Source organism: Taudactylus pleione, unplaced genomic scaffold (genome assembly GCF_031769625.1).
Source record: "Taudactylus pleione unplaced genomic scaffold, aTauple2 ptg000290l, whole genome shotgun sequence".
NCBI classification, from domain to species: Eukaryota; Metazoa; Chordata; class Amphibia; order Anura; family Myobatrachidae; genus Taudactylus; species Taudactylus pleione.
In genome coordinates, this window is record NW_028284692.1 from 4,781,294 (window position 1) to 4,802,618 (window position 21,325).

Here is a 21,325-nt window from a genome sequence, read left to right on the forward strand (position 1 = left end):
GGTGAAAGCACTTCAAAGAGGGCAATATGTGAGTGACTGACGAAACGCATTCTGGGAGACCATCCACCGCAGTTACAGATGTCAACATTGCCAAAGCTGCGGAGATGTTGCAAAATGACAGAAGGTTAACGTTACGCAAACTTTCGGCTTCACTTGGCATTTCATTCGAACGGGTGCAGCATATTGTGACAAAGGAACTGAAAATGCATCACGTGTGTGCCAAGTGGGTAACCAGAAATCTCATAGAAGAGCAGATGTGATGAAGAGTTGAATCGTGCAAGAACACCGTTCGAATTTCATAGAGGATACCCAATTTCCTGACATCAATTGTTACGTGTGAAGAATCGTGAATTTGTCATTATAATCTGGAATTCAAACAACAGTCCAGTGTATGGAAACATGCGAATTCGCCTCCGCCCCAAAAATTCTGTGCGATTCCTTTGGTGTGTAAAGTCATGCTTCTGCTGTTCTTTGATGCGCACAGTATGATCCTACAGCACTGGGTTTCCTATGGACAGACAATTAATGGTGACTACTATGCAACCGTCCAGAAAACCCATTTGCGTGGAGCCATGAGGAAGTTAGGACCACATTTGCTGAAGAAACAGTGGATTTTTCTCCAAGACAATGCCCGACGACATGTTGCTGCTGTTGCATTGGCAGCACTGACTGAAATTAATGGGACAGCACTGGAACACCCTCCATATAGCCCTGACTTAGCGCCCTGTGATTTCTGGACATTCCCAACCCTGAAGAAACAACTGCGCGGAAAGAAGTTCTCAACAGATGATGTAGTGAAAAATTCCACAGTTGCAACGCTAAAAGTGATGTCACAAAACAGTCTTTGAATCGATGTTGAAACACTGCAAAAAATTTATTGAATGTGAAGGATGCTACTTTGAAAATTTAAAGTGCTCACATCCTGTGTAGTCATCTGATTCTGAATAAAAAAATCAGTCTCATTACTTTTCAATCAGTCATTGTATTTAACATTGTATAGTCTAAATTCTAAAATTGGGTTAAATCATGCCCACTCCTCTTTATAACCTCTCACTTATCCGTAAATATTAAGTATCCCCCAAATGCACTATGGAGGGATTGCAGCAGATTGCTGCCGGATTTAATGTGAAGCACTCCAGTTCTTGGCCCAGACAGGATAACACCATCTCCACATGGCGTTACCCTATAGTAGCCTGTGGACTACTAACTCGCAAATATTTTTTAGAAGGAGCCGCCGGCCCCCTCTATCACCCCATGGTTACTCATGCGCCAGCCAGAGACTCGATACAGGAAGGAGTGTGATAGCGTTACACTATCACACTTCTTCCAGCTCTTCGCCAGGATGGGTTCTTATAAGAGCCCATCTACAGCCAAGAGAAACTTTGCATGAAAATATTTCTTTTCACATTGCAAATTTTGGCAAAAATATTTGTCTAATTTTGTGATAAATATCCCTCGTTATGATAATTTCTTTATCTATTTTAGAGATGAGCGGTTCGGATTCTGTGGAATCCGAACCGCTCCGAACATTGGGGATCCGAGTCCACCCGAACCCTGTTCGGGTGTTCACCGCCTGACTCGGATCCCCGTTCGGGGCCGAACGGCGGCCGCCTGATGTCGGATTCTCACTAGAGAATCCGACATCAGGTCTCCTCGCGTGTAGGGCAGAGCGCAGTGATAGCGCTCTGCCCTACACAGACACAGACACACAGCCGCCAGCGGCAGCTGTGTGTTTGTTACAGCAGCCAATGAGAGTCACACAGACTCTCATTGGCTGCTGCACGGAGGGAGCCGGCTGGAGCTCACACATGAGCTCCGTCTTCCGGCTCCCTCCTCAGCGTGTGACAGAGCGGACGGCGCGGGAGCGGGGATACAGGTAAGTTTTATTTTTTTTATTTTTTTACTTGTCAAAGGTCCGGGGGCGCTACTGGGGGGGGGGGGTCTGCACTACTGGGGGGGTCTGCTACTGGGGGGGGGCTATACTACTGGGGGGGCCATACTACAGAGGGGCCTGCTACTGGGGGGGCTATACTACTGGGGGGGGGGTCTGCACTACTGGGGGGGGGTCTGCTACTGGGGGAGGCAATACTACTGGGGGGGCCATACTACAGAGGGGCCTGCTACTGGGGGGGGCTATACTACTGGGGGGGGGTCTGCTACTGGGGGGGCCATACTACTGGGGGGGCCTACTACAGGGGGGGCCATACTACAGGGGGGGCCCATACTACAGGGGGGGCTACTACTGGAGCAGCCTACTACTGGGGGGGCCTGCTACTGGGGCAGCCTACTACTGGGGGAGCCATACTACTGGGGGGGCATACTACTGGGTGGCATGCTAATGGGGGGCATACTACTGGGGGGGCCTGCTAATGGGGGACATACTACTGGGGGGGCCTGCTAATGGGGGGCATACTACTGGGGAGCATTCAACTGGGGGCACTGCATAGTGGACCGTACTACTAAGGGGACTGCATAGGGGGCACCACTGCTGGGGGACATTGTGTAAGGGACACCGCTACTGTGGGCATTGTGTAAAAGGGTCACTACTGTGGGCATTGTGTAAAAGGGGCACTACTGTGTGTCGTAACATAAATAAGAGACACTACTTTATGGTGTAATGTGAATCAGGCCCTATGTGCGGTGTAATGCTATTAAGATTGTGCACTGTGACTCCTAGGGCCGTAGCCCACTTTGTAAACAAGTACTGTGACTCTGCTGGCCGTACCCCACTGGGTGGGTGCACTACTTTTCATTTCTGCCACTGCTGTGTGGCAATGTGTCATAGATGTGCTTTATACTGTGGTGTCTGTGTCGTTGTGCCGCTGCTTTGTCGCTTAGTAACCAGTCAGCTCACTGCAACCTTTGGCCAATAATGTTGAAAACAATATTATAAGCTGTGATATGGTCTAAATTGACTGGAAATTAATGTTATTGAGGTTAATAATACTCTAGGAAGAAAAAAAAGACCAATTTATGTGATTTTAGCTTTTTTTGTCAATTTTTGTAAAAAAATCCAAATCCAAATCCAAATCCAAAGCCAGTCACCGCAGTTTGGCAAATCCAAATCCAAATCCAAAGCCGGACGACGAATTAGAACCAAATCCAAATCCAAATCCGGCAAAAATGGTCCGGCGCACATCCCTAATCTATTTACATACAAGCGATCCAGCACCTGCAAACATTTTACATGAGACAGGAAACTGCTAATCTCACTGCTCCCAGCCTGTATGGTAATGGTTGATGAGACACACAACACCCATGTTTCCATGCTGGTCTCTTGTCTCCCATATACTGTCACAAGACAGTAAAGAGGTGTATACTGTAGCAACAGCTTCAGTCTCTAAAACTCATTTTGACAGTATGAAGTTTAATAAAAATGCACCTTTATAGAGGAGCAGGGAACAGTGACACATAGGGGTCTATTCATGACCTTAATTATCGGGCCCCAATATTTAACATTCTAACTCGCAGTGGACACCGGAGCAATTAATAATTTCTCCGACACGGAGAAAGTTGATTTGAAAATCAGCTCTCCCAGTGAGCGGCTTCTCTGCTCTTTTGGAGAAGTGAATCTTTTCACTGCTCCTTTCGGAGCAGGACACTGGTTCGCATGCATGACCTACAGGTCACGCATGTGCGCAAGAGGCCTGTTGTCCGGCGGAAGTAGCCGGACAGAGATGGAGCCCGGGACTCCTTCCCATAGGGAAGGAGCGGGTTGCGATCTATAAGCGGGAGCAAACGCCATCTGAAGGTGGCGAATGCTCCCGCACTCAAGCTCCGAAAATATTATATTTATATTACATTAGTATGGGGACAGCGAGTCATTCCGCAAGAGAAAGGTAAGCAGGAGATATCTGTAATATCTCCTGCTTTACCTACTTGATGAATGACCCGATAACTTAAAGTTGCTTTTCAACTGCTTTTGTAGAAATTAAGTGATGATGAATAGGCCCCTTAGAGGGAGTCAATGTTCTTCTTGCTCAAAATATAGGAACATATAGGACACAGTGATTGCCCAGTAACATGACTCTTCTGGTATCTTACCATACAATAACTTTTCATTAAGCTGAATCTATTTCATTGAGCACTATTAGTATGATGTTTGGGAGCTTAGCCAACTACTTGACACTTGTACCTTGATTTTCCGTGGAGTTTTTGCTACTTTCACCAGTATAATTTCTTTCTAGAAACTTTTGTAATTCAAAAGTGTGATTTTTGGATTCTTCAGTAACTGCGGTGACCCAGATGATCAGATTAAGTGTCAGCAGAACCATCAGAAAGCACCTGGGAGTAGAGACACACAAGAAGGTATATTGTATAGTGACATACTCTTAAGCACAATCATTAACAACTATAGATTGCACTATATGCTCCCTGGATAAAACATTACTAATGTACAGGAAATAGTACATATTTGTAGAGCCTTTGACATATAGCACAGCCTCATACTACTATTGGTAACAGAAATATCCCACGCTTCTAGAATAAATACCTCATTGTCCAAAATGAGACACAGGTTCATGGGAATGTTAATAGGTCTATCAGGAATTTGTTTTGTGACATATTCATAGATACTGTAAAATTATCTCTGGCAACACCTATGCTTGAATCTATCCTTTTGTCCCAATGGTGAACACATAGTTTATTTTAGAATCGTGCCAGCAGTAATAGTGATAGAAGATCTACAATTCACAGTCAGCGATAGAAGAGTTCTTCAACACAGCTCCTGTGGAAAGTCTTAGGAACAGAACCTATGTATTTCCCAGACGGTCTGCCTCTAGCTTCAGGAAGTAGACAGTCTGAGAAATGTGCGGCTACAAAGTAACAGAGAACTATTTTGAGTTAATATTTTATTTTTATGCTGTTACGTAATATGAATTTTGCTTATTGTATCTTATTGTTAAAATTATCTACTTGGTACCTTTACAATAAAAGATAGTTTATATTTATACTGCTGATGTTATCATATTAAGCAATACGTATATAAGGGTCAATCCATAACGCAATACGGCCGCACTTGACAGCAACCTAAACTCATAGGGCTGCGTATAAATGGAGCCAGTTCAGCCTAAAAGAGGGCCAAGAAAGGTGCGAGATGCGGTGCTGTTGCCGACGTTTGAATGCCGTGGCAACGACAAAATGCACTGATTCGCACCCCTCGCAGCTAATAGGATTGCCCCCATAAAGTTCATTTCATTCTTTAAGGTTTGGATAAAAAGCAGATTTTTTTCTGTTTGTAGTTTTTTTTTATCATTATTTACAGCTTTTTTGGAGCACAATTTTTTTTTTTATGGATATAAGAAATCTCTCCACTCAACGACACTGAATCATAGCAGGATCCAGTGGTGGCTCCAGACGTGGGACTGCAGCGCAGTCCAAACTTCAAATAGGGGAGCAAGGCATACTATGAAGGTATATGAAGGGTAGATGGTATACCCGGGTAAATAGGTGGAGATGATCACTGATTATTCATTTGGGTCTTTGAGGAACACACACTGACGAGGACTGAAGGAGTTTACCCGGGTATACCATCTACCCTTCATATACCTTCATAGTGTGTCTTGCTCCATACGGCCCAATACGGTACCCATCTTATTGAAGAAACAGCACAATTGCATTTGCATACGTGGTATCAAGCATTGGAGCCTGGAGGATCCCATATTTCTGAATTGGAGACTGTGGTAATCTATATCCCACCTCACAAAGATAGTGACATTAAATTAACTTTATTTTCTAACAAGGGGAGCGCTGCTCCTGAACTTATTCCATTATCCAGACTGTTGGGTGTCTTTGTGGCCTTCACCCTTAGGATTTTTTAGCTGCACTCCGTTGGTTTCTGCGCTATTGGTACACTTTCTGTTTTTTCTTCAAATAGGGGAGCCACACCAACTGCCAGTGAGTCCCGGCCGATGATGTTTAGCAGCATTTGGAAGGGATTGGTGTGGCTCCCCTATTTGAATTTTAGACTGCTCTGCAGCCCAACCTCTGGAGCCACCATTTACTTTCACCAAAGGGGGCCATTTATCAATAATCACATACTGCAATGGGATCTGGGTGCAATATTAGCATCTATGATTGCATTGCAGTATGCGATAAAAGCGCCTGAATGTATTAAATAGCACACGGAGGGACAGGGGCTCAGAAAGGAGCCCGTGTCTGCAATGTTCTTGGAGTGAATGATCGCATCAGTGGTCTCTTCACTCCTCTCCCAGTACACCTGGACATGAATAGTCTAGGCATGTGAGGAGGCAATTGTCGGGGAGGGGTCTGGGGGGAACAGTCTCCCGGTAATGTATAGGTACAGTATAGGTTACATCGGCTAATGCCATCTTCAGATGGCTGACCTCCGAAACTTGGCAAATCTGACAGCTTCACAACCCACATAGAACCAGGTGGAATATTATGTACTGGGGGGCTTTGTGTGGTACAGTATATTGTGTACTGACAGGGCGCTGAGTGGCATATTATGTACTGGGGGACATTGTGTGGTACAGTATATTATGTACTGGAAGGGCACCACTGAGTGGCATACTATGTACTGGGGGACATTATGGAGTATATTGTGTACTGGGGGGATGTGTGCCATATTGTGTTGCTTATTTGGTGAACACTGAGTGGCATGTTGTGAACTGGGGGGACCAGAGTGGCATATTATGTACTTAGTGGGCACCGAGTGGCATGTTATGTACTGGGAAGGAATTGTATTTTTATTTTCCCTGTGGGGGCCAATGTGTTTGTTATTTTTTCCTGTCAGGGATCAATGTGTCTGTTATTTTTTCTTGTGGGGCAATGTGTTATTTGTTCTTCCCTGTAAGGGCCAATGTGTTTTGTTTTTTTACTGTGGGGGACAATTTTTTTCTCCTGTGGGGGCCAATGTATTTGATTTTTTTTCTTGTCAGAGACCATTGTGTTTGTTTTTGCCTCACCCCTTGAAAACCCCACAACCTCAACAGACCTTGCCCCCATTAGGGCTGCTTTCAGAAATTTCCCAGACTGGTTTTCCATCCCAATCCGCCCCTGTATCACAATAATAGTTACTAAGCAGTGTTATGAGACAGAGTGAAAAGTGATAAGTCTGTGATAAGGTGCCAGCCAATCAGCTCCCAACTGTCATTTTTCAAACACAGCCAGATGGCAGTTGGGAGCTGATTGGCTGGCACCTTATCACAGAATAACTGTAATACTGCAAAAATTGCATATGGATGACATAAATCTGGTTATAGATCTACTCGGATAGTGTCCATTGGAGAATAGAACATTATCCAAGTCTAGGGATATCTGTAATGTTTATCACACTTTTTGGAAAATTATACCCCCAAAAATGTAATCTCCAATCACTAGAACACTGATTAATGCACTCCTTATTTAGAGAAATACTGACAGCCAGCTGGAACTATGAGGAACAATTCGACAATTTGAACTTGTTCAGATACTGTAGCTATTCGTAGATGACTGGAACACAATAAACGGGATGTAGTCTCCACCCCAGTGCAGACAAAGCCAGCAGACAGAATCCTGGTGTTGGAATCCCAACAGCTGCAATCCCGTGGGTGAGTATTAGGGTTAGGTTTAAGGTTAGGGTTAGGCAATAGTGGGAGAGTTAAGTTTAGGCTGCGGGAGAGGACTGTTAGGGTTGAAACGTTGAAGTTCTATGAACTGCAGCTAGACAAATGCATGTCTATAGTTGCCAACATAAATACACTTATTTCTTGCACAACCGCTTTTCATGGATCAGTTGTGTACTTTTCATGATCAATTATAATTGACTCATCATCTAACTCACACTTCGAGCAAACAATTAATCATGCATGCCTGTCTAGGTCTGTGTACTTACAGTATAGATAATTTATCAACTAATACACACTAGTTATTATACCACTAAGAAAATATATGTGACCACTTTGCCACCTAGGTATTCTCGGTATAATAGACCAGGGTCCCTAAGATGCCAGTCTTTCATACCAAAAGTTTATAACTAAATAAATAAAACCTGTTTTAAAATTAAGTTTAATTGAATAAAAAAAACTCCTCAAACCCTCTTTCACTATTTTATTATAAAATAAAATATTGTTTCTTTCTTGATCCAAATATAATACAATTGGAAGTTTTTCTTGGCAATGCAAAAGTGACTTTAGGGGCCTATTTATGAATTATGTAGAAACTGTAGTTTTTACATGATATTATGAATTGCTGCTAAGTACTAATAGCCTAATGCAGGAGCTTTTTGAATAAAAAATTACTGAGTGTCTGATATGTACAGGAGATCCAAGGAATACACCTGCAGCAGTAAAATAAAAGGTAATTGCCAACCTCACATACAGTACATACTGTAAACACAAATAACTACACTGGTGTATCCTGTTTGTAAAAATATGCATACAGAGTAGCAATTATATAAGCACATTTAATGTACTAAATAAAAACATTCACATTTGACCCAATCACATCTAACCATAAATTGTTCTTGTTCGTAGACTGTATTAATCTCCTGAAAGTAAAAACTATTTGACAGCAAAAGGTTTCTTTTTATAGCAGCAACAGGGGCAGAACTATGGGAGACAATGGAAGCGCCTGCCGCCGGGCTCCAGCACTGAAGGGGCACCTCCTCCATTGTCCACAACATATTCACCCCACTTATGGCTGTAACTATGTACCCGGAGTGTACCGTCATGGTTGCCCAATACATGTTACCCCTTCCCGGCACCTGAGAAGCTACCGTACACTAGTGGAGAGCTCCATCTCAGACCGTCAGCTGCTGCCTTCGCCTATCTATAGCCTGTCTGCATGCAAATTGCTTCATTACAGTGTCAGCAGCTGTGACGGGTGGGGGACACTAAATTATAGCTTGCCTCCGGGCGTCTGGAATAAACTTACGCCACTGACCAGCAAGATACAATGTCTATGCTATGGTTAACTGAAATATAGCTGGAGAAACAGGGAATAGCTGCTCACGTTCATATAAATAGCAGATTGTTAGCAATTAGCAGCCAAATTCTATGCACATTCTTTTAGTCTGCAGCAATCACTGTTGGAAATGATTATGTACAAAAAGTTCAATGTATGGGGTACCGTATATTGTGCTTATGCAGGATAATTCCATCACCAAATATTGCTTCCGATATCTCCTGCTTTCTATATCGTTAAATACCAGCAGCATGAACGAGAAATGATCCTCATATGTATGATCTAAACGGATCCCTCCACATGTAACTTGTTGCCCTAAAGAAGAGGATACCTCAAAACGCGTTGGAAAGTTACACGTGGACTTATTGACTGAGGGACGTGGAGCTGAACCAGCTTGTACAGCAAGAAGTGGCGGTTATCCAGTACATCGGGCCTGTTGATGCGACTGGTACGTTTCCATTCTCTACACAGTGCACTTAAATTATTTTTTTATATTAATTTTTTACTGTTCATAATTTATTAATTTCACAGTATTACACTATGGGGAAGATTTATCAAAGCTTGGAGAGAGATAAACTACCAACCAATCAGCTCCTGTAATTTTTCAAACGAAGCCCATAAAATGACATAGAGAAGCTGATTGGTCAGTACTTTATCTCTCTCCATTTTATCTCTCTCCAAGCATTGATAAATCTCCTATGTCTGGAAAATTTCTATTTCCATATATGCATTAAAACCGCATATGAAAAAACTTATACAACATATTATAAGCATATTACCAAGGGGGGTCCAATACCCCAACATTAACCTTGGCATCTCATTTTTTTTTTTCATTATATATTTGAGATTTGATATAATTTTTTTTTACTGCTGTAATTTTAAACTATGATATCGTTTTTTCTTATAATTTCTTCTATATATGAGCAACGTTGATAAAAGCCACCACAGCAATTTCTGAGGGAAGTGTTTATTTATTTTCCTCTATTCTTCTTTTCACTCTAGATAGCGCCAGGGCTTCCTGTCCTACCTTAGAATTCGGCATCTGGTAAATGCTGTAAAAAGAAGTAAAAATCTGCGCATCTGTATTGTTTCAACAAGTTCCTTTGGACAAATGGGTCTGATAGATGATTAGAAATAGTAACCTGGTGCGGTGATGGATGTTGGGCTGAGTATTCTGCCTTGGGTGCTTTTTGCGAGCTTCCATGGTCGGCTGTGTGTGCTGGGGATCGGAGTTCCCATCATGGGCGCCGCCATGACAGTTCCTCTCATGTGACAGTACTCCTAACCTATGGTAGCACAGTCAGCTGATGCTGTGCTCCAGTAATCTGCTACCCCTGGGTATAAATCCGCCTCCAGAACTCCAGGAAGTTGCTGTTCAACTTCTTCTCTGTTCCAGTGATACCAGCGCTGCTCTGTGCTAATCTTTCAGAGAGTTACTTCAGCCTGTTCACAGTTCTCCAGTTTCCAGTATTAGCTTCCAAGCTATTCTTAGTCTGAGAGTAGTTCTCTCCCAGTATCCAGACTGTTTTGTTTTCTATGTCTGTGTGTCTTTGTATATGTGCTGCTAGTATTGCAGCTTTCTTGTGTCACTGAGGTGTCAGATTACCTGCTGGTATTAAATAGCTCACAGCTGGACCTCCCAGCACATATCTGTGTCAATCTGCGCTGTGTCTTGTCAGTGCAAATCTGCACTTGCATTTAGCACTCTCCTAGTGTATGCCTGACTTCTCTTTGTGTCTTGTCTCTGGTAATCAGCTCCAATCATTTCCAGCATTCCCATATATTCCCTGAGTCCACTCTGCTCTTGTCTGTGCAATCTCCAGTATATGTCTGTGTTCTTTGCTCAGTGTCTTGTCTCTGGTAATCAGCTCCAATCATTTCTAGCATTCCCATTTATTCCCTGAGTCCACTCTGCTCTTGCCTTTGCAATCCCCAGTATATGTCTGTGTTTTTATGCATACTTAACTGTTTCCAGTCCTTGCCTGTGTTATAGCATTCAGTTCCATTTCCAGAGTTCATTCATTCCATTCACCTGGGTTTGGCCGCAACTAGGAGACCTAGTCTAGTCACTCCCCTAGTCACCCGAACCCCTCGGCTCACCGTCCTCCACAGAGGAATTCTTGCACTGGATCGTGACAGTTGAACAGCCCAATATGCTTGCCGCCAGGTTCCAGGGTGATGCAGGGTTTCAGGATTTACTCTTTCGTGTGACTGCACAGGAGACAGCTTTGCAATCCGTCAGACAGCAGCTGCAAGAACTCTCTAGTCAAATGATGGTTATTCATTCAGTTCTAGCTGCTTTGTCCCCAGACACACCACAAGTTCCGCCAGTGAATTCTCCACAGTTTTGTTCTGAAGTTTCAATTACACCTACAGATGAAAACTTTTCTGTGCAAGCTAGTGAACCTCTCAAGTGTCCTCTGGTTCCCCAATTTTCTGATATGCGTGACCCTGAACCTTTCAAGAGTTTCTACTGGCTACAACTACAAAATATCCGTCCCAAAATTTTTCAAGTTATTCCCAAACTCTCTAGTGCTACTCCTGACTTGACTAACAGCTTTTCCAAACAAACTAAATAAAACATCAAAGTTTCCTGCACCCTAAACTTACTGAGGTTGAACGTCAGCGACGCTGGGAACTGCATCTCTGTTTATATTGCGGTTATGACGATCACTTTCTTAAGGATTGTACTCTGCGCCCTCTGAGAAGTGGTGACAAGTGTGTGACTCCCAATGTCTGCGCTTTCAGTGCTCCCCATCATCCATCAGTGATTCCCGTTTCTTCAGTTACAGATAAGGAGGTGATGTGCACTGAGCAAAAGAAAGTTCAAGTTTTCGATTGGGGCCCTGCTACAAGATGCTTCAACCCTCGTCTAAGAAATATTGGGAGGATATTTCAACCTTCTAATGTCAGGGACACTACTCATTCCATTTCTACTGGTCACAGCCCGGATTCCATTTCCATCGGTCCCAGTCCGGATTCTGTTTTTCCCAATACGGGACTCCAGTCAGTAGTCCCAGGAGAGGTCTCAACTTCCTTACCCCGAGTGGAGGTCCCAAGTCTCGCACCCCAGCAGGGGGTCCCAAGTCTCGCACCCCAGCAGGGGGTCCCAAGTCTTGCACCCCAGCAGGGGGTCTCAAGTCTCGCACCCCAGCAAGGGGTCTCAAGTCTTGCACCCCAAGAGAGGGTCTCAAGTTCCATACCTCAAGAGGGGGTTTTAGGTCCCATACTCCAACAGGGAGTGTCAAGTTCTGTACTCCAGGAGGGGGCCTTGAGTCTCTCACCCCAAAAGAAGGTTTCGAATCTTGTTTCCCAGGAAGGGGCCTCAAGTCAAGTACCTCAACAGGGGTTTCCTGACTCTACACCCCAGGAGAGGGTTTCAAGTGTCGTACCCCAAGGAGGGGCCTCTAATGCTATACTCCAAGAGGGGGTTCCTAGTGTTACGCCCCAAGAGGGAGCCTTAAATTCTTCCCCAGAAAGGGATTTCAAGTATCCCACCCCAGGATGGGGTTTCCAGTGTCATACCCCAGGAGGGGAATTCAAGTGTCTCACCCCAGGATGGGGTTCCCAGTTTTGTGCCCCAAGGGGGAATTTCAAGTGTTATTCTCCAAGATGGGACCTCAAGTGTCTCACCTCAGGAGGGGGTCTCAAGTGTCGCACCCCAGGAGGGGGTCTCAAGTCTCACACCCCAGGAGGGGATCTCAAGTCTTGCACTCCAGCAGGGGGTCTCAAGTCTTGCACTCCAGCAGGGGGTCTCAAGTCTCGTACCCCAAGAGGGGGTTTCAAGTCTCTCACCCCAGGAGGGGGTTACAAGTTTCGTGCCCCAGGAGAGGGCCATCATTTCAAGTGTTACGCCCCAAGAAAGGGTCTCAAGTTTCAAACCTCAAGAGGAGGTTTTGAGTCACTCACCCCAGGAGGAAGTCTCTGTTCTCGCATCCCAAAAGGGGGTTTCATGTTCCATACCCTGAAAGGAAAAGCAGAGTCTGCTTCCCCAGAAGGGGGTTTTAGGTCCCATACTCCAACAGGGAGTGTCAAGTTCTGTACTCAAGGAAGGGGCCTTAAGTCTCTCACCCCAGGAGGATGTTACAAGTTTTGTGCCCCAGGAGGGGGCGTTAATTTCAAGTCTTTTACCCCAGGAAGAGGTTACAAGTGTTGTACCCTTGGAGAAGACTTTTGTTTCGTTTCACGCCCCAGGAGGGGGCCTCCGCTTTGAGTTTCATGCCCCAGGAGGGGGCCTTCGCTTCGAGTTTCACACCCCAGGAGGGGGCTTTCGTTTCGAGTTTCACGCCTCAAGGGGAGGCCTTCGTTTCAAGTCTTACACCCCAAGAGAGGGTCTTCATTTCAAGTGTTATTCCTCAGAAAGGGATTTCAAGTATCCTACCTCAGGAGGGGATTTCAAGTGTTACGTCCCAAGAGAAAATCCTTGTTTCAAGTTCTGTACCCCAGGAGGGGGTTTCAAGCCTCTTACCCCGAGAGAGGGTTCCTAGTGTCCTTCCCCAGGACGGGACCAAGTGTCTCACCTCAGGATGGGGTTTCCAGTGTTATTCCCCAAAAGGGACTTCCAAGTGTTTTACCACAAAAGGGGGTTTCAAGTATTATACTCCAAGATAGGATTCCTAGTGCCATTCCCCATGGGGGGATTTCGAGTATTACATTTCCGAAGGAGAGTGCAAGTGTCTTACCCCAGGAGGGGGTCTCAAGTCTTGTACCCCAAGAACAAGGGTTTACAAGTGTTACTCCCCAAGATGGGAGTTCTAGTGTCATACCTCAGCAGGAGGCTACCAGTGTTACTCCTCAGGAGGGAGTCCCAAGTCTAACATCCCAAGAAGGAGTTTCAAAATCCATATCCCAGGGAAAGATCTCAAATTTCTTGCACCAAGAAAGGATCTCCGGTTCTTTACTCAAGGAAGAGTCTTCTGGTGTTGTGTCAAAGTCAAACGTTTTAGTGCCCCATCAGTTAAGAGGTTCACAAAATGACGCTACCACTATATGTATGGGTATCCCTCAGGATCCATCTGATGTTTCTATGCCCATTCTTTTTGATGGAGATATAATGCAGTATTATGCCTTGGTGGATCATTTCATCGCTATTATGAAATCCTTGCCATGGTCTGAAATCAAGCCTACTAATGTAGTAAAATTTATCATTTCATCTTTCCGAGGTAAAGCCTGGGACTGGGTTGAGCCTATTTATGATTCAAAGGATCCGATGCAGTCAGATTTAGTAGCCTTTTCTGCGGCAGTCATTAAAGAATTTGGTCCAACTTATCCTGACAGTTCTCTTGGGAATACTCATCTCAACAAAGTCTCAAGTTCTGGGGTACCACCCTCTGCTATTAAGCTCAGATGCATTTCTTTGAGTCCTTCTCAAAAAGATCCAGTACAAAAACAACCTGTCCAGAAGGATAAGACTCAAGGAGGCATAAGGATGATAAATTATAACACAGATTCTGACTATGATCCTGAGTACGATGAAAAAACAATTTTGGTAGTTCCCGTGAAAGACACTTTGCAACTTAAGTCTTCTTCTTCTTCAAGTGGTTCGAAAAAGTCTCGGAAAAAGAAGAAGAATCGATTACTTCCTGGTGACCAACCTTTCTTGGACCAAGTTGACTATTTCTTCCAATTATTAGTCTCAGAATCCATCTGGTATTGGGAACCTTGTTCTTCTAAATTTTCCAGTTCTTATTGTATCTTCAAGCAAGATTTTCGAGTTTCCTGTGTTTTTCAAATATATTTTTTGTGTCTTTCTGAGGAGTTCCAGTTGAGCCTTTATGGGTGTTCGGTGCCCACCCTAAAAGGAGGGGGTACTGTCAGGGTACAGCCTAGGATCGGCCTCTCTCACCTCCTTGCCGGCTTCCCCATACTTCCTTGCGGTTGGGCGTCTGGTGCGGCGATGGATGTGGGGCTGAGTATTCTGCCTTGGGTGCTTTTTGCGAGCTTCCATGGTCGGCTGTGTGTGCTGGGGATTGGAGTTCCCATCATGGGCACCGCCATGACAGTTCCTCTCATGTGACAGTACTCCTAACCTATGGTAGCATGATTTCAGTCAGCTGATGCTGTGCTCCAGTAATCTGCTACCCCTGGGTATAGATCCGCCTCCAGAACTCCAGGAAGTTGCTGTTCAACTTCTTCTCTGTTCCAGTGATACCAGCGCTGCTCTGTGCTAATCTTTCAGAGAGTTACTTCAGCCTGTTCACAGTTTTCCAGTTTCCAGTATTAGCTTCCAAGCTATTCTTAGTCTGAGAGTAGTTCTCTCCCAGTATCCAGACTGTTTTGTTTTCTATGTCTGTGTGTCTTTGTATATGTGCTGCTAGTATTGCAGCTTTCTTGTGTCACTGAGGTGTCAGATTACCTGCTGGTATTAATTAGCTCACAGCTGGACCTCCCAGCACATATCTGTGTCAATCTGCGCTGTGTCTTGTCAGTGCAAATCTGCACTTGCATTTAGCACTCTCCTAGTGTATGCCTGACTTCTCTTTGTGTCTTGTCTCTGGTAATCAGCTCCAATCATTTCCAGCATTCCCATATATTCCCTGAGTCCACTCTGCTCTTGTCTGTGCAATCTCCAGTATATGTCTGTGTTCTTTGCTTAGTGTCTTGTTTCTGGTAATCAGCTCCAATCATTTCTAGCATTCCCATATATTCCCTGAGTCCACTCTGCTCTTGCCTTTGCAATCCCCAGTATATGTCTGTGTTTTTATGCATACTTAACTGTTTCCAGTCCATGCCTGTGTTATAGCATTCAGTTCCATTTCCAGAGTTCATTCATTCCATTCACCTCCAGTGCTATTGCATTCATTATAGTTTCCGGTCTTCTGCCATTCCCAGGTACCTGTCCAGAGGGCCACGACCTACTCACTTGGTGCAGCTGAAAACCAAATCCCAATTGGAGGGGTCACTGGAGAAAACCACCAAGTGAGTTAGACTCCGCGCCTCTGGGCAGGTCCAGCCAAACCTGGGTTTGGCCGCAACTAGGAGACCTAGTCTAGTCACTCCTCTAGTCACCCGAACCCCTCGGCTCACCGTCCTCCACAGAGGAATTCTTGCACTGGATCGTGACACTAGGGTGATGTGAGGCAGTGAGCTGTCACTGCCTTGCCTGGACTTATAACATCGGGAAGTCAGTTGTGGAGGTTTCCGGGACCTTGCCTCTGACTATACACCAGATAAGTGGTTTTACTATTTCTTTTTGGTACACTTAATACTTATCTCATATTTTAATGGTTTTAATAAAGTTAATGCCCATGTCAGCTTTCTCCATTATTTGAGGCTACTTCAGTTAAATACTGAAGAGGAGGAGAGTGATACTGATTACGTGCACATTGGCAAGAAATCCTATATGGAAAAAGAAAAGGATATATTTTGGAAAGTCTAATCATCTATTCGGTCCCATGTGTCCAAAGGAAATTGTAGAAACAATATTCTTAATACAGATGCACAGACTTTCTCTTTTTACTGTATTATATTTTAAGCTCTTATAACACCTGTGGAATATATTGTTTGTTTATTTATATCTGGTAAATGCTACACCCCTAATACCGGATATATCATACCAACCAAAATTTTAACATATAAAGCTTTGTCAGCCTTCTCCCTATACATCAGAATCCTGCCAATATCCTCTAGCGACTGGAGTTTAAAAATCTTTCTTTAGCAACCAGACATTTGCTTTCATTGGTTAACATCAAAGATAATAGCTAATTGGCTGCTATTAGTGTACCGTTTACTTTCTGTTGTGCAGTTCAGTAGGAATATTTTGGCAGGTAGCAACTTAAGGGGCCTATCCATTAGGCGACCTGAAAAACTGAACGTCTAGCGTTCAGTCCTTCAGGTCGCCGGGTGTGGTGCCCGCACTGAACGGCGTTCACTGACCGTCATTCAGTGCAGGAGACCGACCTCCTATCTGTGAACATGTGGAACCTGACGATTGTCGTCAGGTTGACCAGCATGTTCCACAGAGAGTTGGGGTCCGCAAGGCCCCAGCGTGCACGCGCATCGCTGGTCCTTGCTGGCTATCCATTAGACGACTTTCTGAACAATCCGACCAAAACCTCCTGGTTTTGGTCGGATTGTTCAAAAAGTTGTTTAATGGAAAGGTCCCTTCAGACATCAGGTGTGAGAATGCCATTTCTAAAGCAATCTACACACTATACAATTATTGGGCCGATGTGTCTGTAATCGCGTGATCGACCTCATTTATTGTATTGTGTGTATGAATGATCGTTTTAGCGTTTCACCAATAAAATGCCTAAAAAAATCCACAAACACATTCCTTCAATTATCCGATCTGTCGGTCACGACCGAAATTCTCAGTCTCAATTTCCCGGTATCGTGCAGTGTGTGCATTCTCAATAATCTGCCAATATTTCGTATGATTTTCATGATTACCCTATCATCTTTGTGGGCGTACGTATGCAAATTCACCGTGAAATTCACCAGGTATTTCATTTAAATTGTGCAGTGTGAAGCACAGATATCGGGACCATGTTATTACCAAAAAATCGTCCCAATTATCGGTATGAAGAAAAAAAATCGCATAGTGTGTACCTAGCTTTACTCTCCGATGCTTGCAACAGTGCACACGTGTCAGAGTTTTATCTAAAGAACAAAATAAATTAACACTGAAGTACAGTAGTTGTGGTCACTGGCAAATCACGACGCTGTCCTGTTTACTATGCAAACTAGGAATATTGTAAGTATATCTCCTCTATTTTGTAATACAAAATAACTTTGCCATCAAGTAGAGATGAGTAAACCTCAAACAGATCATTTCACTGAATTTAGAACAATGAATTGACTCAAGATTCCACAGATGAGTTAATTGTTTTCATTAAGTCCATTATTAACTTTTTCTAAATGTATTATTATTAATTTCTTAACTAGTATAAATCCTTTTTTGCTAGTAACAAAAAATATTTTAATTAGTTTCAAATTGACAAATTATAGCGATTTAAAAAAAAACCTATTAACTGTGTATTCCGAGGAGAAACTTGATCTAAATCTGCCACAGCAAATTATTTTATTAGGAAATTGGAAGGAAACACACACACTTTGCTAAAGCCTATATGAAAATGCAAAAGTAAAAAAAGATAAAATTTGGAGGAATTGTGATTCGTGCTACAGATGAGTCTTCATAAACCATTGCTCTAGGCATGGCAAATAGCCCCTCTTGGCATGTCAGAGTCCTTGTTACTTACAGTAGCCATGATAAGCGCCCTTTTTTTAAAAGTTGCATCTTATTTGCACAGCTAAAAACGGCAAGGAACGACAAAACGACATTGCTAGCATACACTGATCACTGGGGCTTGCCATACTTTTACATTTATGTGTGACAAGTTGCAAATTTGTAAAAATAAAATGGTTCAGAATACAGATACGATCTGCCATTTCTCCAACCGCATTCTTTTATGTTGAATCTGTGACTGGGCATATAGGTTGCACCAACTCCATTGTGACAAAAGTCGTAACCAAGCGTCTCTATTGTACTGTGAGTGGCTTTGTGTGCAGCTGCGATGCAACTTAAGCTGGGTACACAACTAAAGATTTTCTGTCCAACCATCCAACTTGTTGATTGGTTGGAATGAAAATCTGGTAACGTATGGGAGTAGCTGATGATCAGCAATTTGCTCCTAAATGCCAGAAAACAGATGAAAATTGTCGATCAGACAAGTTTGTTAAATGTTTGATCTAAACAATTTGTTCAAACAACAGTTTTTTTCCATTTTCTGGCGTCTGGGACCAAATTGCTGATTGTCATTTGCTTTCATCCCTTACCAGATTTTCATTCCAACTAATCAACTAGTTGGATGGTTGGACAGAAAATCTTTACATGTGTACCCAGCCTAAGACACAATATTTAGTGAAAAAATATGCTAAGCTACCTGTGTCGAGCCCCTCATTCGTGCTAAGCGTCTTGCGCCATATAGGTATATGAGGATATATCAGTATATATATAGAGTGAAACACATCAAACAGGACAGTCAATGTTACATTGTTTACTTTATAATGTCACCTTTGGGTAGTCTTTGGAAAAGCTCTCAAAGTCAGGGTTGGGTTAAATGTGAAATCAACAAAAGATTTAAATCAGGATGAATAAAATCTTAAATGAATGACAGGCAGGACCGCAACTAAGGAGGGGACACATGCTCTGGGCACCGGACTTGAGGGGGCGCAGAGGAGACGTCGGAGACAGGCTGGACAGGCTGCCAAGGGGGGCCCAGGTGCTGCAGGTGTGGATGTGGTGCCACACGCCCACACTAGCAGGCAGCTGCCTGCAGCCCTTGAGAGACACCGTGCCACCATCATTCAAATGTGGCGCTGGTCGCAAGCCAATCGGAGCTCACGGACCTGAAGCCAATCAGAAGCGGCTACCGGTCTGCGAGCTCTGATTGGCTCGCCACCGGTGCCAGACTCTAAATGACGGTGATGATGTGTCTCTCAAGGGCAGCATATGACTGCCTGCCAGTGCAGGCAAGCAGCTCCAAATCCAAACCTGCTCATGCAGGGACATAGGGGGACAAGGTGAGATACTGCTGGAGGGACAATGGAGGGGGGCATAATGTGTAAGGGGCATTAATATGTGTGGCATAATGTGAAAGGAGATTACTTTGGCATAATGTGTTATAAGAGGCATTACTGTGTGGCATAATGTGTAAGAGGCATTATTGTGGCATAATGTGTAAGGGGCATTACTGTAGCATAATGTGTTGTTAGGGTCATTACTGTGGCATTATTTGTTATAAGGGGCATTACTGTGTGACATAATATATTATAAGGGGCAATACTGTGTGGCATAATGTTATAAGGGGCATTACTGTGTGGCATAATGTGTAAGGGGCATTACTGTGTGGCACAATGTGTTATGAGTGGCACTACTTAGGGGTCTATTCATCATCACTTAATTTCTACAAAATAAATTGTAGAAATTAAGTATTGGAGCCATTCATCAAGAAGGTAAAGCATGAGATATCACAGATATCTCCTGCTTACCATCCTCTTGCGGAATGGGGACAGAATTAATAAAGCTCTGAAAATACAATATTTTTGGAGCTTGAGGGCCTGATTCAGAGCCGCTCGTAAGCGGCCGCTCGTTCGCTCCGAGCGATGTTCGCACATCTGCGCATGCGTATGGGTCATAATGCGCATGCGCCAACCAGTCATTGCGGTTGGAAATCGAGCGCTCGCAAAATAGTGAGTGCCTGCTAATTTGAGTGACAGGATGAGGCATTTGTGGGTGGTAACAGGGGAAGATGCTTGAAAACGGGGAGTGGTGATCCGAATGCAGACGTGCCAAACGGTCAAAACGGGTGTTTTAAGGGCGTGCATAGTTAACAAAGCAACGTCATCGACCACGTCACTTGGTTGTTTCTTAACCTGAACTGTTCGCATGATTGCGGTAGGAATATCCTACCACAAGCAACGCGAGCAGTTCAGACGCCTTTCGATGTACTCGATTAATCAAATAAATAGCAGAGATGATGTAGGATGCGAGCGGCCAGGGGGCGTCTTTACAAAATAGCGAGCGCATGTTTCGTTCTCTCGCTCTGACATAGAGGCGTCAACAGACCGCAAAGAGCGAGCGCTCAATTTAAATAGCCGGCCCCTTTTTCTGAACGAGCGAGCGCAAATAGCGTCTGGCTCTGAATCAGGCCCTGAGTGCGGGAGCATTCGCCATCTTCCCTCCACCCCTGCCTGGCTTCTTCCGTTGGACGTTGGGGCTCTTGTGCGCATACGTGACCTATAGTAAAGCCACTCGCGGGGACAGCTGATTTTCAGATCAGCTGTCTCTGCGCCGGTGCAATGCCGGAGCACAGGGATGCCCACTTTACCTTACACACATTCGTAATACAGCTAAACCATCGGTACAATCAAGTACAAATGCTGCTTCATGCACAGTTGCACAAGCCCTGATCTTACTCAGAAATTGCTAACAGCCATGCACGCTATGAGACCTCAGGCTGCATAGGCTATTGCAGTGGCTAATTTATGCACACCCCTGAAAGGCATGCGAATGCACTGGCACGCCTGCGTTTCCCCGACCATCCCCCAGGCACCACACACAAACAGCACTTCCTGTCAATCACTCTGCGATGGGTCGACATACCCCTGCGATCGCAGTCCCGTTCTCAGTGGCCGTCCCGCGCACTAAGATGTGTGCGCATGCGCAGAATGCAACAGTTGGCAGATTACATGCGTATTAACAGCTGCGATCCAAGCTGAATCAAGCCTTAAGGCATTAACACAAGTAAGAAAGGCATGGAGAGTATAACAAGCGAGCATTGGACTACTTACCTGGTTGCATTTATATAGATTTGGACACAATGTTTGCAGGACATACAAAGGAAAAATGTCTAAAAGAAAAAAATGTTGAGGTAAATATATTTATATGTATTAGGACACATGAATAATCTTACATTTG

General features: G+C 44.1%; 1 protein-coding gene across 1 annotated transcript in view; it reads right to left on the minus strand.

Moving 5' to 3' along the window:
• LOC148511842 (proton channel OTOP2-like) overlaps positions 1–21,325 on the minus strand; it is a 45,367-nt gene that overhangs the window by 12,554 nt on the left and 11,488 nt on the right. The window contains exons 3-4 of the mRNA XM_088482702.1: positions 21,199–21,257; positions 4,136–4,284 (exon numbers count right to left, since the gene is read on the minus strand). Of these exons, the coding sequence (XP_088338828.1) occupies positions 4,136–4,284; positions 21,199–21,257 (208 nt within the window). The remainder of the gene's footprint in view (positions 1–4,135; positions 4,285–21,198; positions 21,258–21,325) is intronic.